We start from the raw sequence: 22,230 nt of genomic DNA on the forward strand, positions 1-22,230 counted from the left end.
GAGAGGGCGAGAAGGGGAGAGAGGGCGAGAAGGGGAGAGAGGGCGAGAAGGGGAGAGAGGGCGAGAAGGGGAGAGAGGGCGAGAAGGGGAGAGAGGGCGAGAAGGGGAGAGAGGGCGAGAAGGGGAGAGAGGGCGAGAAGGGGAGAGAGGGCGAGAAGGGGAGAGAGGGCGAGAAGGGGAGAGAGGGCGAGAAGGGGAGAGAGGGCGAGAAGGGGAGAGAGGGCGAGAAGGGGAGAGAGGGCGAGAAGGGGAGAGAGGGCGAGAAGGGGAGAGAGGGCGAGAAGGGGAGAGAGGGCGAGAAGGGGAGAGAGGGCGAGAAGGGGAGAGAGGGCGAGAAGGGGAGAGAGGGCGAGAAGGGGAGAGAGGGCGAGAAGGGGAGAGAGGGCGAGAAGGGGAGAGAGGGCGAGAAGGGGAGAGAGGGCGAGAAGGGGAGAGAGGGCGAGAAGGGGAGAGAGGGCGAGAAGGGGAGAGAGGGCGAGAAGGGGAGAGAGGGCGAGAAGGGGAGAGAGGGCGAGAAGGGGAGAGAGGGCGAGAAGGGGAGAGAGGGCGAGAAGGGGAGAGAGGGCGAGAAGGGGAGAGAGGGCGAGAAGGGGAGAGAGGGCGAGAAGGGGAGAGAGGGCGAGAAGGGGAGAGAGGGCGAGAAGGGGAGAGAGGGCGAGAAGGGGAGAGAGGGCGAGGAGGGGAGAGAGGGCGAGGAGGGGAGAGAGGGCGAGGAGGGGAGAGAGGGCGAGGAGGGGAGAGAGGGCGAGGAGGGGAGAGAGGGCGGGAAGGGGAGAGAGGGCGAGGAGGGGAGAGAGGGCGAGAAGGGGAGAGAGGGCGAGAAGGGGAGAGAGGGCGAGAAGGGGAGAGAGGGCGAGAAGGGGAGAGAGGGCGAGAAGGGGAGAGAGGGCGAGAAGGGGAGAGAGGGCGAGAAGGGGAGAGAGAGCGAGAAGGGGAGAGAGGGCGAGAAGGGGAGAGAGAGCGAGAAGGGGAGAGAGAGCGAGAAGGGGAGAGAGAGCGAGAAGGGGAGAGAGAGCGAGAAGGGGAGAGAGAGCGAGAAGGGGAGAGAGAGCGAGAAGGGGAGAGAGAGCGAGAAGGGGAGAGAGAGCGAGAAGGGGAGAGAGAGCGAGAAGGGGAGAGAGAGCGAGAAGGAGCGCGCGCGAGAAGGAGGGAGCGCGAGAAGGAGAGCGCTCGATGAGAGAGCGCGAGAAGGAGAGAGCGCGAGAAGGAGAGAGCGCGAGAAGGAGAGCGCGCGAGGAGAGCGCGCGAGGAGAGCGCGCGAGAAGGAGAGCGCGCGAGAAGGAGAGAGAGCGAGAAGGAGAGAGAGCGAGAAGGAGAGAGAGCGAGGAGAGAGAGCGAGAAGGAGAGAGAGCGAGAAGGAGAGAGAAAAGGAGAGAGAGAGAGAGGAGAGAAAAAAGGAGAGAGAGAGAAAAGGAGAGAAAAGGAGAGAGAAGGAGAGAAAAGGAGAGAGAGAGAGAGAAAAGGAGAGAGAGAGAGAGAGAGAGAGAGAAAAGGAGAGAGAGAGAGAGAGAAAAGGAGAGAGAGAGAGAGAAAAGGAGAGAGAGAGAGAGAAAAGGAGAGAGAGAGAGAGAAAAGGAGAGAGAGAGAGAGAAAAGGAGAGAGAGAGAGAGAAAAGGAGAGAGAGAGAGAAAAGGAGAGAGAGAGAGAGAGAAAAGGAGAGAGAGAGAGAGAAAAGGAGAGAGAGAGAGAGAAAAGGAGAGAGAGAGAGAGAGAGAAAAGGAGAGAGAGAGAGAGAAAAGGAGAGAGAGAGAGAGAAAAGGAGAGAGAGAGAGAGAAAAGGAGAGAGAGAGAGAGAGAGAGAGAAAAGGAGAGAGAGAGAGAGAAAAGGAGAGAGAGAGAGAAAAGGAGAGAGAGAGAAAAGGAGAGAGAAAAGGAGAGAGGGAAAAGGAGAGAGGGAAAAGGAGAGAGGGAAAAGGAGAGAGGGAAAAGGAGAGAGGGAAAAGGAGAGAGGGAAAAGGAGAGAGGGAAAAGGAGAGAGGGAAAAGGAGAGAGGGAAAAGGAGAGAGGGAAAAGGAGAGAGGGAAAAGGAGAGAGGGAAAAGGAGAGAGGGAAAAGGAGAGAGGGAAAAGGAGAGAGGGAAAAGGAGAGAGGGAAAAGGAGAGAGGGAAAAGGAGAGAGGGAAAAGGAGAGAGGGAAAGGAGAGAGAGGGAAAGGAGAGAGAGGGAAAGGAGAGAGGGGGAAAGGAGAGAGGGGGAAAGGAGAGAGGGGGAAAGGAGAGAGGGGGAAAGGAGAGAGGGAAAGGAGAGAGAGAGAAAAGGAGTGAGAGGGAGAGAAATGGAGAGAGAGAGAAGAGCGAGAGGAGAGAGCGAGAACGAGAGGAGAGAGAGAACGAGAGGAGAGAGCGAGAGGAGAGCGCGCGAGGAGGAGAGAGCGCGCGAGGAGGAGAGAGCGCGCGAGGAGGAGAGAGCGCGCGAGGAGGAGAGAGCGCGCGAGGAGGAGAGAGCGCGCGAGGAGGAGAGAGCGAAAAGGAGAGAGCGAAAAGGAGAGAGAGAAAAGGAGAGAGAGAAAAGGAGAGAGAGAAAAGGAGAGAGAGAAGAAAGGAGAGAAAGAGAGAGAAGAAAAGAAAGAAGAAAGAGAAGAAGAAAGAGAAGAAGAAAGAGAAGAAGAAAGAGAAGAAGAAAGAGAAGAAGAAAGAGAAGAAGAAAGAGAAGAAGAAAGAGTAGAAGAAAAGAGAGAGAAGAGAAAAAAGAGAAGAGGAAAAAGAGAAGAGAAAAAAGAGAAGAGAGAAAAAAGAGGAAAGAGAAAAAAGAGGAAAGAGAAAAAGGAGAAAAAAAGAGGAAAGAGAAAAGAAAGGAAAGAAAAGAAGGAAAGAAAGAAAAGAGGGGAAGAAAGAAAGAAAAGGAAGAAAAAGGAAAGGAAGAAAAAGGAAAGGAAGAAAAAGGAAAGGAAAGAAAGAAGGAAAGGAAAGAAAGAAGGAAAGGAAAGAAAGAAGGAAAGGAAAGAAAGAAATGTGAGAAAAGAAAGAAAGAAAGAAAGAAAGAAAGGTAGGAAGGAAGGAAGAAAAAAGGAAAGAAAAGAAAGAAGGAAAGAAAAGGAGGAAAGAAAGAAAAGGGAGGAAAGAAAAGAAGGAAAGAAATAAAAGAAGGAAAGAAAAGAAGAAAAGAAGGAAAGAAAAGGAGGAAGGAAAGAAAGAAAAGGAGGAAAGAAAGAAGGAAAGAAAAGGAGGAAAGAAAGAAAGGAAGGAAGGAAGAGAATGTGAAAGAGAGAGAGTGAGAGAGAGCACGAGAAACAGCACGAGAGAAAAAAGGCTGGGGTTTCATCTCAGCATCACTTCCCAAGTGACAATATAAAAAAGTCAGAAAAGCCAAATTCCTGTTGCCATATCATTTTCATCCTGGCAATGGGTTGAAGATTTTTAATTTTTATTTTTCAGTAGGGTCTGTCAAGTCACTGAACTGCGACATATTTTCCAGTCACTATGTCTGTTTGAGGGCTGAAAATGTGTTGCTGGAAAAGCGCAGCAGGTCAGGCAGCATCCAAGGAGCAGGAGAATCGACGTTTCGGGCATGAGCCCTTCTTCAGGAAGGGCTGTTTGACCAACATTTTCCCACACATTATTACGGCGAACCTCAGCTGACTTGGCCCAGTTGTATTGAACTATTGAAGGAAACATTTTGAATAGACAAAATCAAGACCGTACTGCAGTGAGGGCCCCAGAGGTAAACCCAACACAATCCAGGAGACTTCTCATGAGTAAAAATGTTGTTTCAACTATTTTAAACACGGAAGTTGGTAATCATGCACCAGACACAACAGAGACTAAAGTACTTACGTTGCTGATGGATCAAATAGTAAGTAATGTTTCATTAACCTCCTCTCTCTCTCTCACTATTGCATCAGTATTGAAAATGTAAAGTTCCTTCAGTTCTACAGGCTACAGTTGCACTACTCATCATACATTTGCAGAATCTGGGTTCAAGTCCAGTTCTGACAGATGGCATAGTCACTTCTGCTGTTTACTGTGAAAACTGTAAAAAGATTCCCTTGAAATCTGATAGAAAAATAAAAAAATAGACCTTGGATAATTTATTGAGAAAAAGATATACACAAAAGAAAAAAGATGCCTGGTGTACATCACAAGACTCTCACAATCCCAGGAAAACAAAACTTTAATTCCCATAAATAAATTTTTGCTCTAATGTACATAATTCCAAAAGACCATATAAATATATACACAAGTCAGTTCTACAGATCCCAAGCAGGGGAGACAAAGGGTATTTATTGGAACAAATAGATAAGCAGTGTTAGAATAAAGGAAACAACACCTGTGTGCTCAGACTAAACACATTTCCACTTTCTGAGGCAGATCAAACACAACCTGGGCAAGGATTCCAATTGGAACAGATGGACCACATTTCCCTGAAGGAATTAAGATTTCACTTGGCAATGTACCACACAGGTGATACACTCACTGCTGACACTTGTTATCGACTCTCTCAAAAGGCCTTACATGGCTCTATGCTTGGTGGGTCTTGTCAGCTGCTGTTTGAAGTGGTCAAACTACCTTTTAAGAAATTATTTCAGCTCGCACAAGCCCTAAAAGGTACTGGAGATTCAGTGAAAGCTGCATTAGCAAAGGGTGATACACCTGGGTAGTATCATTGTGCATGGGACAAAATAATAGCCAAAGCCAATTTCTGTTGACAGGCCATATTCATCTTGGTAATGGGTAATGAGATTGAAGATTTTCATTTTAAAAATTTTTACTTTCTGGTGGGGTCTGTAAAGTCACTGAATAGTGACATATTTTCCAATCATCATGTCTGTTCATTAATATTTCCTCATACATTATTTCAGCACACCCAAGCTGACTTGGGCCAGTTACATCGAACCACTGAAGAGTACACACATTTCAAATAGACAAAAACGAAGACCTTGCTGTAAAGAGGGTCCTTGAATCAAATTAACAATAGCAATAGAAGAAAAGTGAACATAGTCCAGGAGACATTTTATCAGCAACACTGCTGCTGCAGCCATTTTATACTGTGAAGGCTGATAACTTGTTAATGGTCTAGAAATTAGATTGTATCAAATGAATACCTAAGGATCCAAGATGGCAATCAAAATGCCTATGCTCACCTCATGTTAGAAATTTGCATGCACGCCACTTTGGATGGTTTGCTCTGGAGCAAGCCAGGGTGCATGACCCAAACAGACATTAGTCTCTTTGCATACACAAGTCAGGTGCCAAATTACAGTCATTTCATGGCCAGTTTCTTCAGGTGCATAACAGGGCTCCATTGGAGAGGCAAGAATTAACTCACTTTAATGATCTATTGGGGAGCTCCACATAAAATCACTGTACCATCATCCCCATCCAGGTCTCACCTGCTGTCGTCAAGCTCCTCCACAGCTGCAGTAACTCACCAATAGCAAGTTAATGAGGACAAGTCAATTTCCCTTGGTCCTATTACCAAGCTCACCTGTTGCATGCAATTCAGATATGACCAATTTCTAGGCCTCAATAAAAAAAACTTGCCAGAAGCCAGTACCTTGGTGAAACTCACTACTATCAATGGTACACTATGTACTGAGAACAAACTGTCCAACCTCTCCCTCCCCACAGGTAGGCAGGCACCAAAGAAGATTGTCCTTTCAGAAATGGGAAGTTACAATGGCTTATAATTAGCTCTATGCAGCTCATGTTGGAGCTTACAGCTGTTTCTCCATTTCAGTCAGAAATCTGAAAATCAGTGGGATCTCTGAAGCTTACGCTCTTAGCGGAAGAAAAAGGGGGCAATCAAACACCGCTGCAGATTAATTCTCAAACACTTCTGAACAATTATCAGTTGTTCACAGATGGTGGGATCTTGCTGCGTATATTATTGTGTCTGCCTTTCAAAATAAAAATCTGACTATGAGAACGGAGGTCATCCTGAGGGGCTATGTAAATGCAAGCCTTTCTGGCTCAAAGTAACTTCCCTTAAAAAAAATTGCAGAGTTACCGCTGACGAGAAGTTGACAGAAGGAGGGATCCCTATCTTGCATGACTGAAGGGGCAAGCAGAATCCAATGTAAACCATGCCACTGGCAATGTTTGGAAAATCAAGTTCTATTTTGGGTGCAGCCTGTTGACTGATTCGCAGTCTATTTGCAAGGACCACCAACGCAGCTTAATGTGTGTACTAACCATACCCTGACAGTTGAGAACATCGGAGTGTTAGTGTTAGTGTTACAATTACACATGTGACTCTTGTGGCTGTGTAGCTTCTGGTTGTCACTAAATCTGCCCCACATTATAAACAGAGTAAGTGCAGTAATTTTAAGAATGGCTACAATTACACAAATGAAATAGTTCAATAAAAATACAACTGGGGAGATAAAACCAAATACGCTCCTGCCCCTTATGTTACAGAGGAGCACTTTCACCTTCACGCTCTCCTTCCTACTTATTTCTATTTTATCTCTTTGAAATTTCCATGAATCATACACTAAAACAGCAAGCTTGTACCACGTGCTATGTGAACCCCACTCCTAATCAATGCAATTTAGCGGTTCAGCTACTGAAGAGAAAATCACAAAACATATTTTATCACAACATGAAATTGGCTCATTGTCAGAAACACCTACATATATTAATTCCTGGGGAAACTAACTACCTGTACTACACAGTTTTGCGCAAAGTAAAACTGCTTGTCGTCGTATGGGAATGAAACTGGAACTTTACCTGCAGGAACAATGTAATCTTTTTCCAAAGTACCTTGCAACCCCCTTTGGGTCCGAACCTTGCAGACCTAAGCCATATCCTGTTTACCAACACAGTTTTAATTTCAGACGAGACCAGATTAAGATTTCCATCTTCCCCACTCTTTGGGTTAGCTACTTCTTTAGCCATTTCGATACCCTTTATCTTAAAAGTTCTTAATTTTTTTGTTCATTCCTTGACAGTTTTCAGCCAAAGCTTGTTCGGTGCTCTTTTTAAAGAAATACATACTACATATCGCCCCCTCTTTTTCAGATCTTATTAATTTGCTCATCAACCTCTCACTTTTCAGGTGTGCACACGGCTCTGGTATGTGGAAGCTTCACCTGCATTTTTCTCCTTTTTGATGCTGTCTGAACTGTTGCGTGCATCCAATATTTTCAGGTTTTATGCATCCGTAATATTTTGCTTTGCCCCTCTATCCCAGCTTTGTTTAAGAATCAAAGCCAAAAAGCTCCCTCTCCCCGCTGAAGAGATAATCTCAGGATTGTTGGACCATAGCGTGATAAGCTCTGAAGGCTGCACTGGACTTTAAAATCATTACTCATCGTCCTTTTGAACATTTATTCAATTAATGTGGAGAAAAAGTTCTGCAGTTCTCTCAAGTCTTAAACAGATTGGATGTAGTCCAATGTGACAGATTGTAGAAGGCATTGAGAAACAGCACAGTCCATAGACAGATTGATATAATTTCACTCAAATGATATCTTATGGAAAAACAAAAATATAACTAGTTTTGTGACAGCAATGCTGAAATTATGCTGGGGAGGGTGAAGTTAAAAGCCTTGTAACTTTATAGGATCATCATCTTAACTCCTGATCATTCAAAGTCACATTTGGTAACATTACAGCTAAAACATAATTCAATTGAAAAGAACTTGCATTTATGTAAAAAAAAACCTTCACAATTTCAGACTGTTGTAAAGTCCTTTTCAACTAATGGAATATCTTTCAACGTTAATGCAATAATGCAGGCAAGTGAGGCATTCAATTTGTGCACAAGGTCCCTATAAGCGTAAGGAGCCAAAAAAACAAGATAATGAGCCTTAGGTCACGTTGGTGGAGGGTTTAAAAACATTATTAAAAGACAAAGCACTGACAAATTTGAATCAAACAATTAAATGAGTTGTAATTAAAAGTTAATGTAAATCTGTACATATGTTAAATTTACAACCTATCACATTAAATAAATATATCCCCAAAAAAGCTTCATGACAGTCACTGGACAAACGAAAACACTAGAGTACGGAATTCACCAGCCTCCATCTTCATGGAAAGACACAGATTAGAATTAGAATTAAAAGCCTTTACCATCATAATCATCTACTGGATTGTTTCAAAACCTTACTGGTTGACAATATTTATTGTCATTAGAACATTCTACTAGGTCATTCAGCAATTGACTGCAATTAATGTCACTACTACCAAATTTTTAAAAGGTTTTTCAGCATGATATAGAATCACTTACTGAGCAGAAGCTACTAATGTTTTAAAGTTTCTGCCTCCTGCTGCCCCATCTGTCACCAGGTTACACTCCCCTTTCCACTACCAGCTCCAGCTTCACTAGAATTTTGGGAGGAAATAGAAAGCAACTCACTTCTATTTTTGCATTTTATGGTTCTATATAGAAATGACAAATTACACAACATAGCTTCTGAAATGCTCAGATTAATGGTTTACCCTGCAACAGAATTTAAATATTTGTGCAGAGACACAACCATGGTAACTATATGGTACATCTTCTGATAAGCCAAAACAGGGCTTTCAGTTTTATAGTCACTACACAATCAAACCTATTTCATTGTGTAAAGGGGCCGCATGAGTATTTCCAATAATTGTAAACTGAAAGGACTCAATAACTGCAAAATTCAACCAGCGACCAGCAGTCTAAAGTAGTTGTCGTCCCCTGGATTACATCATCATCTGAGCTGCTTTTACGCCGGATGTATTGAAGGCCTAAGAATCATGCCAGCAGAATATTTGCACTGTATGCCTTGAAAGATAAATGCAGCTACATAGTTTCAAAAAGGCAGCAGGGATGGGCTGTGGGCAATAGCTTCTCCCAATGTGTGCGCATTTTGCAGTCAGTATCATCAGTTTTGCCTGAATGTTCCTCCTGCACTTAATACCAATGCCTGTTTGGGTCATCCAGAAGGCACAGAGAACCAACCGTGTGCGCTTAGTGGCCAGACAGGAAGTGAATTACCTGTTTACAATTGAGGGGCTGGGTCATTTGAACATGGGATGATGGAAAACCCCATCAAATATCCCCTGTCCTCATTCAGTACAAAGGAGAATCTACAGTGCCACAATGAACTTGCTGAACTTGTCCAGGGGGTGAGATCAAAATTCACAATAGATTGCTGGTTGGATCTATAATGATACCAATGTTCCCCTGGAGAGTGTAAGAGATTCTCTGCTACCATATCTGAACTTCTTAGGTTGTAAGCTGAGTGTGGCATGCTGATGCACTCCAAACTGTGCAAATCAAACAATCCAACCACTGCCCCAAGTCACAATTATGATACTGTATTTGAGGAAGACAAAAAAAATCTCACAATCTAAAGTTAAATTTCTAAAAATATTTGCCTTTAATAAAAAGGGCTGATTTTTGCTGGATGATTCGTTATCCCACATCCTACACTCCCTACTCCATTTCAGAGTCCAAATGGTCAATCTTCATAAATGAGTCAGAGGAGTATTTGACAACCAAGAGTATTGCAGTCAAGCCCAATGACCCAGAGAGGCACTTCTGAGGACGGCCCACTTGATAAAACTTTGAATTGGAATTGCTGTCTGATTTCAGTCTTGCTAGCACAGAGTCAATGCAGTGGTGTTGCTCTAACTGATAGTGGCTGATTTAGCACAGAGCAGGAATCAAATATTCTGGTCCTCACGTATTAGGTCCATACTAGCCTCATCAACTGGGAAATCTACACGGATTCAATTTGGGAATAAGAGTAAAATATGTACTTCAGAAAAAGGAGACTTTGAAGCCAGGCAGAACAACAAATTTTTGAACAATTTTATCACACACTGACATCAGGTGTAACACCACCATACAAAGAGAGGGGACTATTTTGACATTGCCAGCTAACAGGAGGGAATAACAGCATCCTGCCCATTAGCAGGACAGAGGTCTCGTTCCAGATAAGTATGGTGTACTATTAGATCTGCCTTAGAAATCAGAAATCAACTGAATCAGGATTCAGTTTTAGTTATCATTGCCCGTTGTTCACCTTATCAGCAAACTGTTGGTGGTCACCCAACAACAGAGCAGTAGTAATGTATAGTGTCCTTGTTTATGACCCAGTTAGAGCTTTCCCCACGACTCTGGAGGTGGGAATTGGTCTACGTCTCCCATCTCATTGAAGGTTTGCTCGCCCAACGTAAATGTGAGCTTGTATCGTAACCGGACTTTCTCCTGTAAAGAGTGATACTGCATTTTAGTCTTTTGTTCATAAACATCCAAACAAGAACATTTTCCAAAAGAAACAAACTACCTCTTAACAACAGAGGTGCAATATCATCAGCCCTATTAAAAAGAAATCAAACTATCTGGTTCTCACTTGAGTGGAGTATTGAACATCTTGAGTTCTGAAGAGACTGTGCTTGGGTTCCTGTGTTTTCCAGGTGTAGGTCTTACCTTTGTTTCTAAGCCATGACAAGGACCAGGAACATCAACACAGTCGGATTGAAAGTTTCCAGAGAGGAGGACCTCACATTTTTTCATTTGCCTTGTTCACTGACCGCGTCATCTGAACAGTTGACCTCTTTGCCTTCTTGGGAATTACACAGGATTTGCACTATGCAACAGGCCATTCAACCTAACTTGTTTGTGTTAGTGTTTAAGATCTATAGGAACTTATCTACACATCCAATTCATTACCTTTTCTCGTATCTATTCATCTAGCCAGCCTTGAAGAATATCTATTCTAATAATCCCAACAACAGCAAGTTCTGCATTCCAACCATTCTCTAGATAAAGAAGTTGCACCTCAATTCCCTCTTGGAATTATCTGTAATGATTTGCCCCAGGGCAGGTCCTCTGCTCATTTCTCCACACGTTTTGGCCTCAAGCTTTCCTCCATGGGTTCTGTCGAGGGAACCCATTTTCAACTTCAAAAGGCACCAGTACTCTCGGCAGAAATGCACTAGGAACTTTCCCATTGCCTTCCTCAGGAGTCCCTCTAGGAATCATGCCCTCTACCAAAGGGTCCTCCGTCTATGAGTAAGAATTGCCCCTAAACATTCTAATCCTTCTGCTATCACAAAAAACTCTGGTGGCTTTGCCATAGGGTATGGTTCATAATCTTCAGCATGGAACATGTACCTCGGCTTAGAGACACTCTCTCAACCAGGCAGGAATGATCATCCTAAGGTTTCAAATGGCTTTTTCTGAGAATTTATTCATAACTATCTTATATTAAACAACCCCTAATATTGAACTCCTTCCACAAGGTAGCAGAAAATACTTTCTTGAACTGAGCAAGAGGGATGATGTACATACACGTCAAGACTGATTATACAATGCAGTGCTATACAATAATAGTGAACATTTTTGTTACCATTTTAACAAAGAAAAATTCTGCAGACTGCTTATGATCAGCGATGAGACAGGGTTAGAGGGGATAAGTTATTGCTCTGCCAAAATCACTTGCCTCAGTTATTAGTGTGTTAACATGTGCACAATAATTAAAAGCACACTCACCTTCTGTGGGTTTGCTAGCAGTAAGACCTGTGTAATTGCAGAAGGCTGAAGTATTGGATTAAATGCTGGTAGCTCGGTGCCAGAGGGAGGCTGCAGCTTGACCTTCATGACCTGCAAAACAATGCAATTAAAAATTTTCACAAGGAGTTGATCAGCTAGAGAGTGGGTGAGAGAGCTGATGCGAACAGGTGAGACAGCAAAGAAGAGGGGGCACAAATGGGCAAAAGAGAAAAACAATTTCCTCTGGTAGGAGAGCCCAGTGGAACGGGATGTAACACAAACTGAAGCCAGACTGTTTAGGGATGATGTAACAAAATATATTTATTCACAGAAAGGGCAGTGGCATTTTCAAACATCCTCCTTCAAACTGAGACCGGGGAGTCAATTAAATGTTCAAAACCAGACTGACAGATTTTTGTCATCAAAACCCCATTGTCTTTAAACCAATACAAGTCAGAGGTCAGCTATAATTTCACTAAATGCAGCATAAGCTCAAAGGGACTCAATGGTGTACTCCCTGTTCCTATGAACAACATCTTGTAAAGCAACCTAACACTTTTTAAGGCTTTACACATCTCCTGCTCTCCAAACTAGTCAGTCAGTGACACTAATCTTAAAAACCCTTCGGACTTTGGAAGGAGCAAAATCAAAGAGAAGGAGAAAGCTTGCGCTCTGCTGCCACAAGACAACTGATTTCAGGATCTTTGAAGGCAATCTTTAGGCTGTAGATGACTGCAAGGCCTTGACTGGAGGTTTCTGGAAACTAATGACATTAAGAGTTAGGGACGCAATGCATTGAGGAGATAATCAGTCACGATTCATAATGTGGGACAGGCTCAATGGGCTGAATGGCCTTGCTCTTGCTTCGATGTTCTTCTCAGCAAGAAATATGGAGACATCAAGCACCAAAGATGGGAAATAGCTCACCAGACCAAAAAAGCGGAGAAGAAATTCATATATCTCATTCAATTAAAATCATGTCAATCATTGTGGCCTCAATATCTACCGGCTTTACATACTTCTTGATTTTAAATAAACGCTTTGCACTTTCACAAAGTTTCCAGATTAGTAATAGCAATGGTTGAAGACTTTTTTTTAACAAGTAATGATAATTCTATTCTGACTAATTATTTCTAAAAGTTCCCCACCACAGCAGTTAAACATGACTGTTCTGTACTTATTTGGCTTACTTTTGAACAAGGGCTTAACACCTGCAGTAGTCCAGTCCTCTATCATCTCTCCTGGGGCTACTGAAGACAAAGAATACGGTCAACGCCCCTGCAATTTTTACTCTCACTTCCTTCAATGCATCTCGTCTTGGTGCCTTGTCAACACTAAACACCTACAGTCTACCCAACACTTCCTCCTTATCAATTCTGAACCTTTCTAGTGATCGAGATTCCTCCTCTCTCACCATGGCCTAGATAATATCTAGTTCCTTTGTAAAGACAGATGCAAAAATATTAATGATTCTTATTAAACACTTCAGCAATGCCTCTTGCCCTTGTGTGTAAATGCCCATTTTGGTATTTAATTGGTCTTCCTGCTCTTTTTACCAAATGAGTTATGTGCCGATTGAAAAGTTTAGGATTCCTCTTTATGTTGGCTACCAGTCTTTTCTCATAATCTCTCTTAGATTCTAGAATATGCTTTTTCCCCTCCCCTCTGAAACTTCTAAATTCCTCTCTGTTCTCAAATGAACCTTTCTGGTATGTCATAAGCATATATTTTTCCTCTATTTTAATTTCTATCAGCTTTCTCAACTAGGGAGCTCTGAAACTGTTTATTCTCCCTTTCGAGAGAATATGCCTGGATTGTAATTGAACCAGCTCCTCTTTGAAGGTAGAATTGAGAGTGTGGTGCTGGAAAAACACAGGAGGTCAGGAAGCATCCAAGGAGCAGGAGAATTGACATTTTGGGCAAAAGCCCTTCATCAAGAATGAGGCTGTGAGACGAGAGGGTGGTGAGATAAATTGGAGGGGGGTTGGGCTTGGGGGGGGGGGGGGGGCGGAGGTAGCTGAGAGTGTGATAGGTAGATGGAGGTGGGGGTAATGGTGATAGGTCGAGGTGGGAAAGAAAATGGGCAGGGAGGACAGGTCATGAGGGCGCTGCCGAGTTGGAAGGTTGGAACAGGGAGTGGGGGGGAGAAATTAGGAAACTGGTGAAATCCACATTGATGCAGCTCCTCAGATGCTGCCTGAACTGCTGTGCATTTCCAGCACCACACTCTTGACTCTAATCTCCAGCATCTGCAGTCTTCACTTTCACCTCTTTAAAGGGAGTCTATTGTTCTGCTCCAGATTTTCCCATCAACCTCATTCCATGCTGTACAGTTCTGTCCTTGTCCTATTCAAGTCAGCTCTCTCCCAGTTAATTATTCTTACATTGGATTACCTATTATTCTTTTTTATCATCCCACATGTTGTTATTATACAGTGACTGCTATCTCCTGAACATTCCTCGACTGATATCTGAGGTACTTGCCCCACGTCATTTCCAAGAACCACATCTAATAGCTCGTCCTTTCTTGTGGGCTGGACACAATGTAGAAGATTTTCCTGAACACAATCTGGAACATTTAACACTTTTCCCTTTCTGCCCCAGTCTGCACTCAGGGAGGTATGTTCACTCCACTCTGTAATTTCCCTGCACATCTTCCCCTAAGTTGCTCCCATTGGTCGTCTATAAACTACACCAAGCACTGGAGGTAGTTAACAGAAGGTTCCCTGGGATGATTCCCAGTATGGAGAGATTGTCTTGGGAGCAAAGGTGGACAGCTTGCGACTGTACTCACAGGAGTCTAGAAGAGTGAACGGTGATCTCATTGAAATATATAGGATGCTTACATATGAGAAGACATTTCCCCACATGAAAGAGTCTAGGACCAGAGGGCGTAGTCTCAGAATTAAGGGGCATCAAAACAGGGATTTACACAAGGGCTAGAGACATTTAAGTGTTTAATAATAATAATTAATATTTTTGCATCTGTCTTTACAAAAGAACAAGATGAAGAGGAGTTTCTTCTCTCAGAGGATCGAGTTGTCTTTGGAACTTCTTGCCGCAGAGAACTGTAGGGGTAGAGACCTTGTTTATACTTAAGGCCGAGATAGATTTATTCTTGATCAGCAGGAGAATCAAGGGCTATGGGGAAATGCAGCACAGTGGATGCGAGGAAAGCTGGATCAGTCACAATCCTATTGAATGGTGAAGCAGGCTTGAGGGGCCGAATGGCCTAGTCCTTTTCCAATTTCTTATGGGCTTAAACAATGCAATTGCAACCTTTTTGATCATTAGCTCTTGCCAAATTGATTCTTTGAACCCTCAGGTACCTTCCTTCTCCAGCACGGCAATACTTTCCTTAACCAATTCCTCCATTCCTCCTCCTTTCCAATATGCACCCAGAAATATACAGCAACTAGCCCTGCCCTTCCTTGAGCCAGGTCTCTTATTCACCATAATATCATATATTCCCATATGGCAACCTTTGCCTGTAACTACCGAATCTGGTTTATTGGAGTCCATGCATTCACAGTAACCCGGATTTAGATTTCATACTTCTTACCTTACTCCAACTTCCCATAATGATATTCCATTCACAAACAAATGCTATCTGCTTCTCAAACTATTTTGTACACTCCAGCATTTGGCCCCAATATTCCCTCTTGGTTCACACCCCTGATGCGCTAAAGTTCTCCCAAGAGCAATATCTGACAGTTAATAAAGATACATGCCTAAATTCTTGATATACAGTAAGTGCTGTTCATCGATGGTGAAAGCATCAGATTAGACACATCGGATAAATGGAAGGTTGAGGATGAAATACAAGCAGCAGTGTAATCAAGGGTAATGATTGCAAACAAAGATCTCTGGTGAAGTGGGTAGTGTCTCTGACTTTGAACCAGAAGCACTTGGTTGAAACTCTCCACAGATTTGACAATCATGAGAGGTTCATTAACAGTGTGGCCAAACAAGTTGATCATTAGTTTGTAAATCCTTCTAATGCACTTGCAGTGAGAGTGATAAGGAGAGTCTCCTGGTCAGCCCTACTTAATATGGAGCTGTGATTCTCACTCTCTAGCCTCTGGATTGAAGCCAATTACCCATTCTGGGGAACGATAAAAGAGGTGGCATGCTGGCTCTGTGGTTAGCACTGCTGCCTCTCAATTCCAGGGACCTGGGTTCGATTCCAGCCTTGGGGGAGTGTCTGTGTGGAGTTTGCACATTCTCCCCATCTGTGGGTTTCCTCTGGGTGCTCCGGTTTCCTTCCACAATCCAAAGATGTGCAGGTCAGGTGATTTGGCCATGCTAAATTGCCTATAGTTTCAAGGATGTGTAGGTTAGGTGCATTAGTCAGGGGTAAATGTAGGGTAGGGGAATGGGTCTGGGTGGGTTACTCTTCGGAGGGTTGGTGTGGACTTATTGGGCCAAAGGGCTTGTTTCCACACTGTCAGGATTCTATAAAATCACCTACCAAAACAGACTGTATGTGTAGTCCGCTTCCTGCATCTCTAATTCAATAAGGAATTAACTAAACAAGTTTATTAATGGCAAATGGAGCCAGAAATCATCAAACAGAAACCTCGTGCTTTTTTTTTAAAAAGAACATGCAGCCGTTTCAATGAAAGCACTGAATTAAAGGCTGCGTTTTACACAGGCCCACCGCTGCTGGCCTTGAAAGTCATGATTTATATTTTTCCCTGCTGTCATGTCTTCCAGCCTGCTGAGGCAGAATGCTCTGCTTCCAGCAGCTGATAGACAAAGGGCCACCTAAAGGTCTCAATTTATTCAAGGACATGTAGGGTGCTCAGTAGCTAAGCTGCGGATGGTATATTACCAATGGAAGCTGCAAATTGAAAAGCAATCCCATTCTCTGGGTTGGGGAAAAGATTCTGATCAAAGAGCTGAATGATTTTAGGGCGATACACTGACATAAAGGTAATGTCACTCGAGTATTAGTAGTGAGATCCATGCTAATACTCTGGGAACAACCTGCAAATGCTGCAAATCTGAAAAACAGAAACTCAGCAGGTCTGGCAGCATTTGTGGAGAAAGAAAGAGTTGATGTTTTAAGCCTGATAAGACTCCCCAAAGAGTCACATTTGGTTCAAAACATCAATGATATTTCCATCCCCACAGATGCTGCCAGACCTGCTGAGTTTCTCCATTCTATCTTGTTTTTGATGTCCTGGGAATACTGGTTCAAATCCTACCACAGCAGCAGGTGGAATTTCAATTCACCCAACAAATCTAGAATTCCTCTTGGAAATGAGGACCACAAAACCATTGTTGTTTGTCATAATAACGCATCTGGTTCATTAGTGCCCTTTAAGGAAGGAAATCTGCCATGCTTGACAGATCCAGCCCATGTGAGATTCCAGACCCATGGTATTTGATTCCAAATTGCCCTCTGAAATCGCCAAGCAAGCCGTTCAGCTCAAGGGCAATTAAGGATGGACAACAAATGCTGACCTTGCCAGCAACACTCACATCCTATGAAAGAATAATAAAAAGTGGAAGTGAGCTGCATATCAGAGATATCCCAGATTCAGTCCCAAGCCTATGCTGCCAATTAAAGTGGCAGAAACAGCACTACAGCCAAGTCTTAGAATACATGGCCTGAACAGCAGATGAATATATCAGAAGACATCATACTTCTGATCACTATTTACAGAACCCCAATGGAAAATGCAGACTGTGTAAATATAACTTATGATGGTCAGTAGACCATCACAACAGAGTAGCTAACTCCAAGACGTGGGATAAGACACAAGGTACTTGGCAAAGTATTAAGGAATTAATTCAATGGAATGCAAGTCAGAGTTAGTCCATTCAGGAGAAGGGTAACAACATTTAAAAATAATCCAATCTTGCAAAATGACAACTTGCACAAAGACTGTGGAAAAAACTTAATATAAAGAAGGACCCTGGGGTCCGTTATACCTTAGGAACAGCAGCTTGGAATCTTATATTTTTCACTGGTTGTGGTGCCGTACTGATCATGGAAGTGACAACAACCAAAACATCTGGCTGCCCTGGTGGAGGATCCTTCGCAAAATGAAACAGAACTCGAAAACTATTCTTATCATATACAGTAACTGGCAAGATGCTACCTGTGTGGCAGAGATGGAGAAGAAAGTCAAGTGAAATGTATTGATCATAAAATGCTGCAACAGTAGTTTCTCACACCTGCCATTTCCCATACAGTGAGCATCTCTAACGCCGTGCACTTACCATTCATCCACCACTGTCCTCTAACCTTTTGCCAAACACCTCAACCAATGTTGGTCAGGCATCTGCTCTCTCCCTTCATCTTGAACCATCATCTGTTCCACATCACATAACAAGATGTGCAAGAGACGTGTGAATAAGGGAGAGACTGAAAGTTACTGCGTGTGTCTGTCTGCCTGTATGGATGCTAGATGAGGTTGGGATTGGGCTCAGTGAGATATAAAAGCCTAATGCTCACAGTCAGAAGCAGACTAGCTGGCTAGGAAATCTGCTATCATCTATGAGACCAAACAGGAGACAGTGAGGTCTGCAGATGCTGGAGTTTAGCGTGTGTTGCTGGAAAAGTCCCCCCAACAACCCACCCTCCCCTGCCACCGTAGGAATTGCAGAACCTGCACCCACACCTTCCCCCCTCACCTCTGTCCACAGCCCCAAAAGGAGCGTTCCACATCCAAAGTTTGACCTGCACTTCCACACGTCATTTATTGTATCCCAATGCGGTCTCCTCTACATTGGGGAGACTTGACACCTTCTCGCAGAGCGCTTTACAGAACATCTTCGGGACACCAGCGCCAATCAACCCTATCACCCCGTGGCCGAACATTTCAACCCAGCCACCCACTCTGTTGAGAACATGCAGGTCCTGGGCCTCCTCCATCACCACTCCCTCATCACCCGACGCCTGGAGGAAGAACGCCTCATCTTCCGCCTCGGGACCCTCTAACCCCGCCCTCATGACCTGTCCCACCTGTCAATCTTCCTTCCCACCCATCCACTCCACCCTCCTCTCTGACCTATCACCTTCACCCCCACCTCCATCCACCTATTGTACTCTCAGCTAACTTTCCCCCAGCCCCACCCCCTCCCATTTATCTCTCCACCCCCAAGACTCCCAGCCTCATTCCTGATGAAGGGCTCCGGCCTGAAACATCGATTTTCCTGCTCCTTGGATGCTGCCTAACCTGCTATGCTTTTCCAGCAAAACACACACACATATGGGACTAAACACCTGAATGACGTCTGTAAGACAGGAGCAAATTACTCCCCCAGCATTACACATGCACCAAACAAAAAAAAAGTCTTCAAAGCTTTTCACTTTTGTAGTACTTAATACAAAACGCAGTTCTGCCAGCTCATGAAATTACATAAAACATAGGACAATACAGCCCCTTGATGTTGTACCGGCCGGTTATCCTACTCTAAAGATCACACTAAATTACATACCCTTCACGTGTCTATCCAGGTGTCTCTTACATGTCCCTAATGTATCTGACTCTACTACCACTGCTGGCAGTGCATTCTACGCACCCACCACTCTCTACGCAAAGAACCTACCTCTGACATCGCTCCTAAACCTTCCTCCAACTACCTTAAATTTATGACCCCTCGTGATAGACATTTCCGCCAAGGGAAAAAAAAAAGGTTTCTGGCTATCCACTCTATCTGTGCCTCTCAACATCTTGTACACCTCTATCAAGTCACTTCTTATCTTCTTCACTCCAATGAGAAAAGGTCTAGCACCCTCAACCTTTCTTCATAAGACATGCCGTTCAGTCCAAGCAGCATCTTAGTAAATATCCTCTGCATCTCTCTAAAGCTTCCAGATCTTTCCTATAATGAGGGGACCAGAACTGAACACAATATTCTAAGTGTGGTCCAACCTTGCAGCTCTTAAACTCAATCCCCCTGCTAATGAAAGCCAACACACCATACATTTTCTTAACAACCTTATCACCTTGGGTAAAAAATCTAGGAGAAAGTGAGGACTGCAGATGCTGGAGATCAGAGCTGAAAATGTGTTGCTGGAAAAGCGCAGCAGGTCAGGCAGCATCCAAGGAGCAGGAGAATCGACATTTCGGGCATGAGCCCTTCTTCAGGGCTCCATCTGCCACTTATCTCCGCGGTTCTGCATCCTCAATGTCCTGTTACAAGCTACAACAGCCCTCCACACTATCCTCAACTCCACTAACCTTCAGGTCATCAGCAAACCTACTAACTCACCCATCCACTTCCTCATCCAAGCCATTTATAAAGATCACAAACAGCAGAGGTCCCAGAACTGATCCCTCCGTAACACCACTGATCACTGAGCTCCAGGCTGAATATTTCCCATCTACTACACTCTCTGCCTTCAATGGGCCAGTCAATTCTGTATCCAGACAGCCAGATTTCCCTGGATCCCAAGCCTCACTTTCTGAATGAGCCTACAATAGGGAACCTTATCAAATGACTTGCTAAAGTGTCTTTGCAAAGTGAAAGCTCCCAAAGTCATTTCATAATCATGGAATAATACAACACAGGGGATTTCCAGGCACTAGCTCTTCGAAAGAGCTATCTAATAGGTGTACTTCTCCTGTCCTATTGCTCCGATCAATGTTCCATTACAAGCATATCCTGCAAGTTATTTTGAATTGGTTTCCACCATCCTTTTCGATCGTCCATTCCAGATTGCAACTTGATCATAAAAACAGTTCACGCCCTCCCTTAACCAACCACTTTAAACCAGGGCCATCTGCCTAAGGACCCTCCCACCAATAGAAACAGTTTCATCAGAACTCCCTTTAACACAGTCTGCCACAAAAAGGAGAACAACTGCAGCCTCTGCTCTAAAGAACAAGGTGAAAATACTCACTTGGTTTAATTGATTCTAGAGGTACTAAAACATTAGTGAGGGAAATTTCCTGCTGAGGCATAAGTGAGGTTTTGAGGCCTCCTTGTGCATCGTGCTGCATCCCAGGCTGCTCTATATATGGTGCAGCTGAAGCTGTAGCTAAGTTAGAGCTGCCTGTAAATGCTGCAGGCTGATCAGATTGAAGGGCAAGGCCTGCGGAAAGAGCTGTGCTTATAACTGGCGAGACGCTCTTGCTTGAAGCAGGATAAAGTGGCGATGTGCCCAAGGCAACTGCAGTGCTAGTGTTCGATTTATTTTGGAGATCTCGAAGAGTTTGTCTTTGCTGTGGAGCTGACCTATTGGTAAAGCAAATTACAATTGTAAGAAAATGTTATTGATGGATACTGCGGCATTTTTGCCCACCCCAGGTCAAAAAAGGTGTTTTATAATCATTTAACTTTAAGGAACAAGGAAAATGAAAGTTAAAAAATTCCATCTTGCACTCAAAAAGAAACCAAAATATAATCCCCATTGGATTTGCAATGAATTTCATGCTCTAGAAACTACATATATTCATACCGAGGACTCTACTTTGCGAGGGTAAAAGGAGTTTGTACAGACGTTCTACCTTTTTCATTAACAAGGGTTGGCACGGTGGTTAGCACTGCTGCCTCACAGCACCAGGGTCCCAGGTTCAATTCCAGCCTCGGGCAACTGTTTGTGTGGAGTTTGGAAAATTCTCCCTGTGTCTGCGTGGGTTTCCTCCAGTTGCACCGGTTTCCTCCCACAGTCTAAAGATGTGCAGGTCAGGTGAATTGGCCATGCCAAATTGCCCATAGTGTTTGGTGCATTAGGAAATCGGTCTGGGTGGATAACTCTTCAGAGGGTTAGTGTGGACAGGTTGGGCTGAAGGGTCTGTTTCCACACTGTAGATAATCTAATCTAATCTTAAAAAAAGGGTCACGGAGACACCAACTCAAAGACACCTCCTCCTACTGCCCCCTCAACCATGACTCCATCCCCCATCAGAGCTGAAAATGTGTTGCTGGAAAAGTGCAGCAGGTCAGGCAGCATCCAAGGAGCAGGAGAATGGACGGTTTGGGCATGAGCCCTTCTTCAGGAATCATCCCTGACCTGACCTGCTGCACTTTTCCAGCGAGACATTTTCAGCTCTATTTCCAGCATCTGCAGTCCTCACTTTCTCCATCCCCCATCACCAAACCATCATCTCCCAGACCATACAGAACCTCATTCACCTCAGGAGATCTCCCACCCACAGCTTACAACCTCGTAGTCCCGGAACCCCGCACAGTCCGATTCTACCTCCTTCCCAAGATCCACAAGCCTGACCACCCCGGCCTACCCATTGTCTCAGCCTGCTCCTGCCCCACCGAACTCATTTCCACCTACCTCAATACTGTCCTATCCTGCTAGTCCAGGAACTCCCCACATACATTCGAGACGCCAACCACATCCTCCACCTCCTCCAAGACTTCTGTTTCCCCTGCCACCAACGCTTCATCTTCACTATGGACATCCAGACCCTCTACACCTCCATCCGCAATGACCAGGGCCTCCAAGCCCTCCATTTCTTCCTCTCCCAACGTCCCCAATAGTACCCTTCCACTGACACACTCATTTATTTGGCTGAACTGGTCCTCACCCTTAACAATTTCTCCTTCAAATCCTCCCACTTCCTCCAGACCAAAGGGGTAGCCATGGGCACCCGTATGACAATAGACAATAGACAATAGGTGCAGGAGTAGGCCATTCAGCCCTTCGAGCCTGCACCGCCATTCAATATAATCATGGCTGATCATTCCTAATCAGTATCCTGTTCCTGCCTTATCTCCATAACCCTTGGATTCCACTATCTTTGAGAGCTCTATCCAACTCCTTCTTAAATGAATCCAGAGAATGGGCCTCCACTGCCCCCTGTGGCAGAGCATTCCAGTATGGGCCCCAGCTATGCCTGTC

At 44.2% G+C, this 22,230-nt stretch overlaps 1 protein-coding gene across 1 annotated transcript in view; it reads right to left on the minus strand.

The window, feature by feature from the left end:
* Positions 1 to 4,091: 4,091 nt before the first annotated feature.
* Positions 4,092 to 22,230, minus strand: part of LOC122542235 (ADP-ribosylation factor-binding protein GGA1) — a 58,423-nt gene continuing 40,284 nt past the window's right edge. Inside the window, exons 14-17 of the mRNA XM_043679761.2 lie at positions 20,275 to 20,609; positions 17,355 to 17,524; positions 11,415 to 11,525; positions 4,092 to 10,127 (exon numbers count right to left, since the gene is read on the minus strand). Coding sequence (XP_043535696.2) covers positions 10,017 to 10,127; positions 11,415 to 11,525; positions 17,355 to 17,524; positions 20,275 to 20,609 — 727 coding nt within the window. The 3' untranslated portion in view covers positions 4,092 to 10,016. The remainder of the gene's footprint in view (positions 10,128 to 11,414; positions 11,526 to 17,354; positions 17,525 to 20,274; positions 20,610 to 22,230) is intronic.

This window comes from Chiloscyllium plagiosum, unplaced genomic scaffold, assembly GCF_037043375.1.
Source record: "Chiloscyllium plagiosum isolate Xiang-an unplaced genomic scaffold, Cpla_swu_hap1 HiC_scaffold_33, whole genome shotgun sequence".
In the NCBI taxonomy this organism is placed as follows: Eukaryota; Metazoa; Chordata; class Chondrichthyes; order Orectolobiformes; family Hemiscylliidae; genus Chiloscyllium; species Chiloscyllium plagiosum.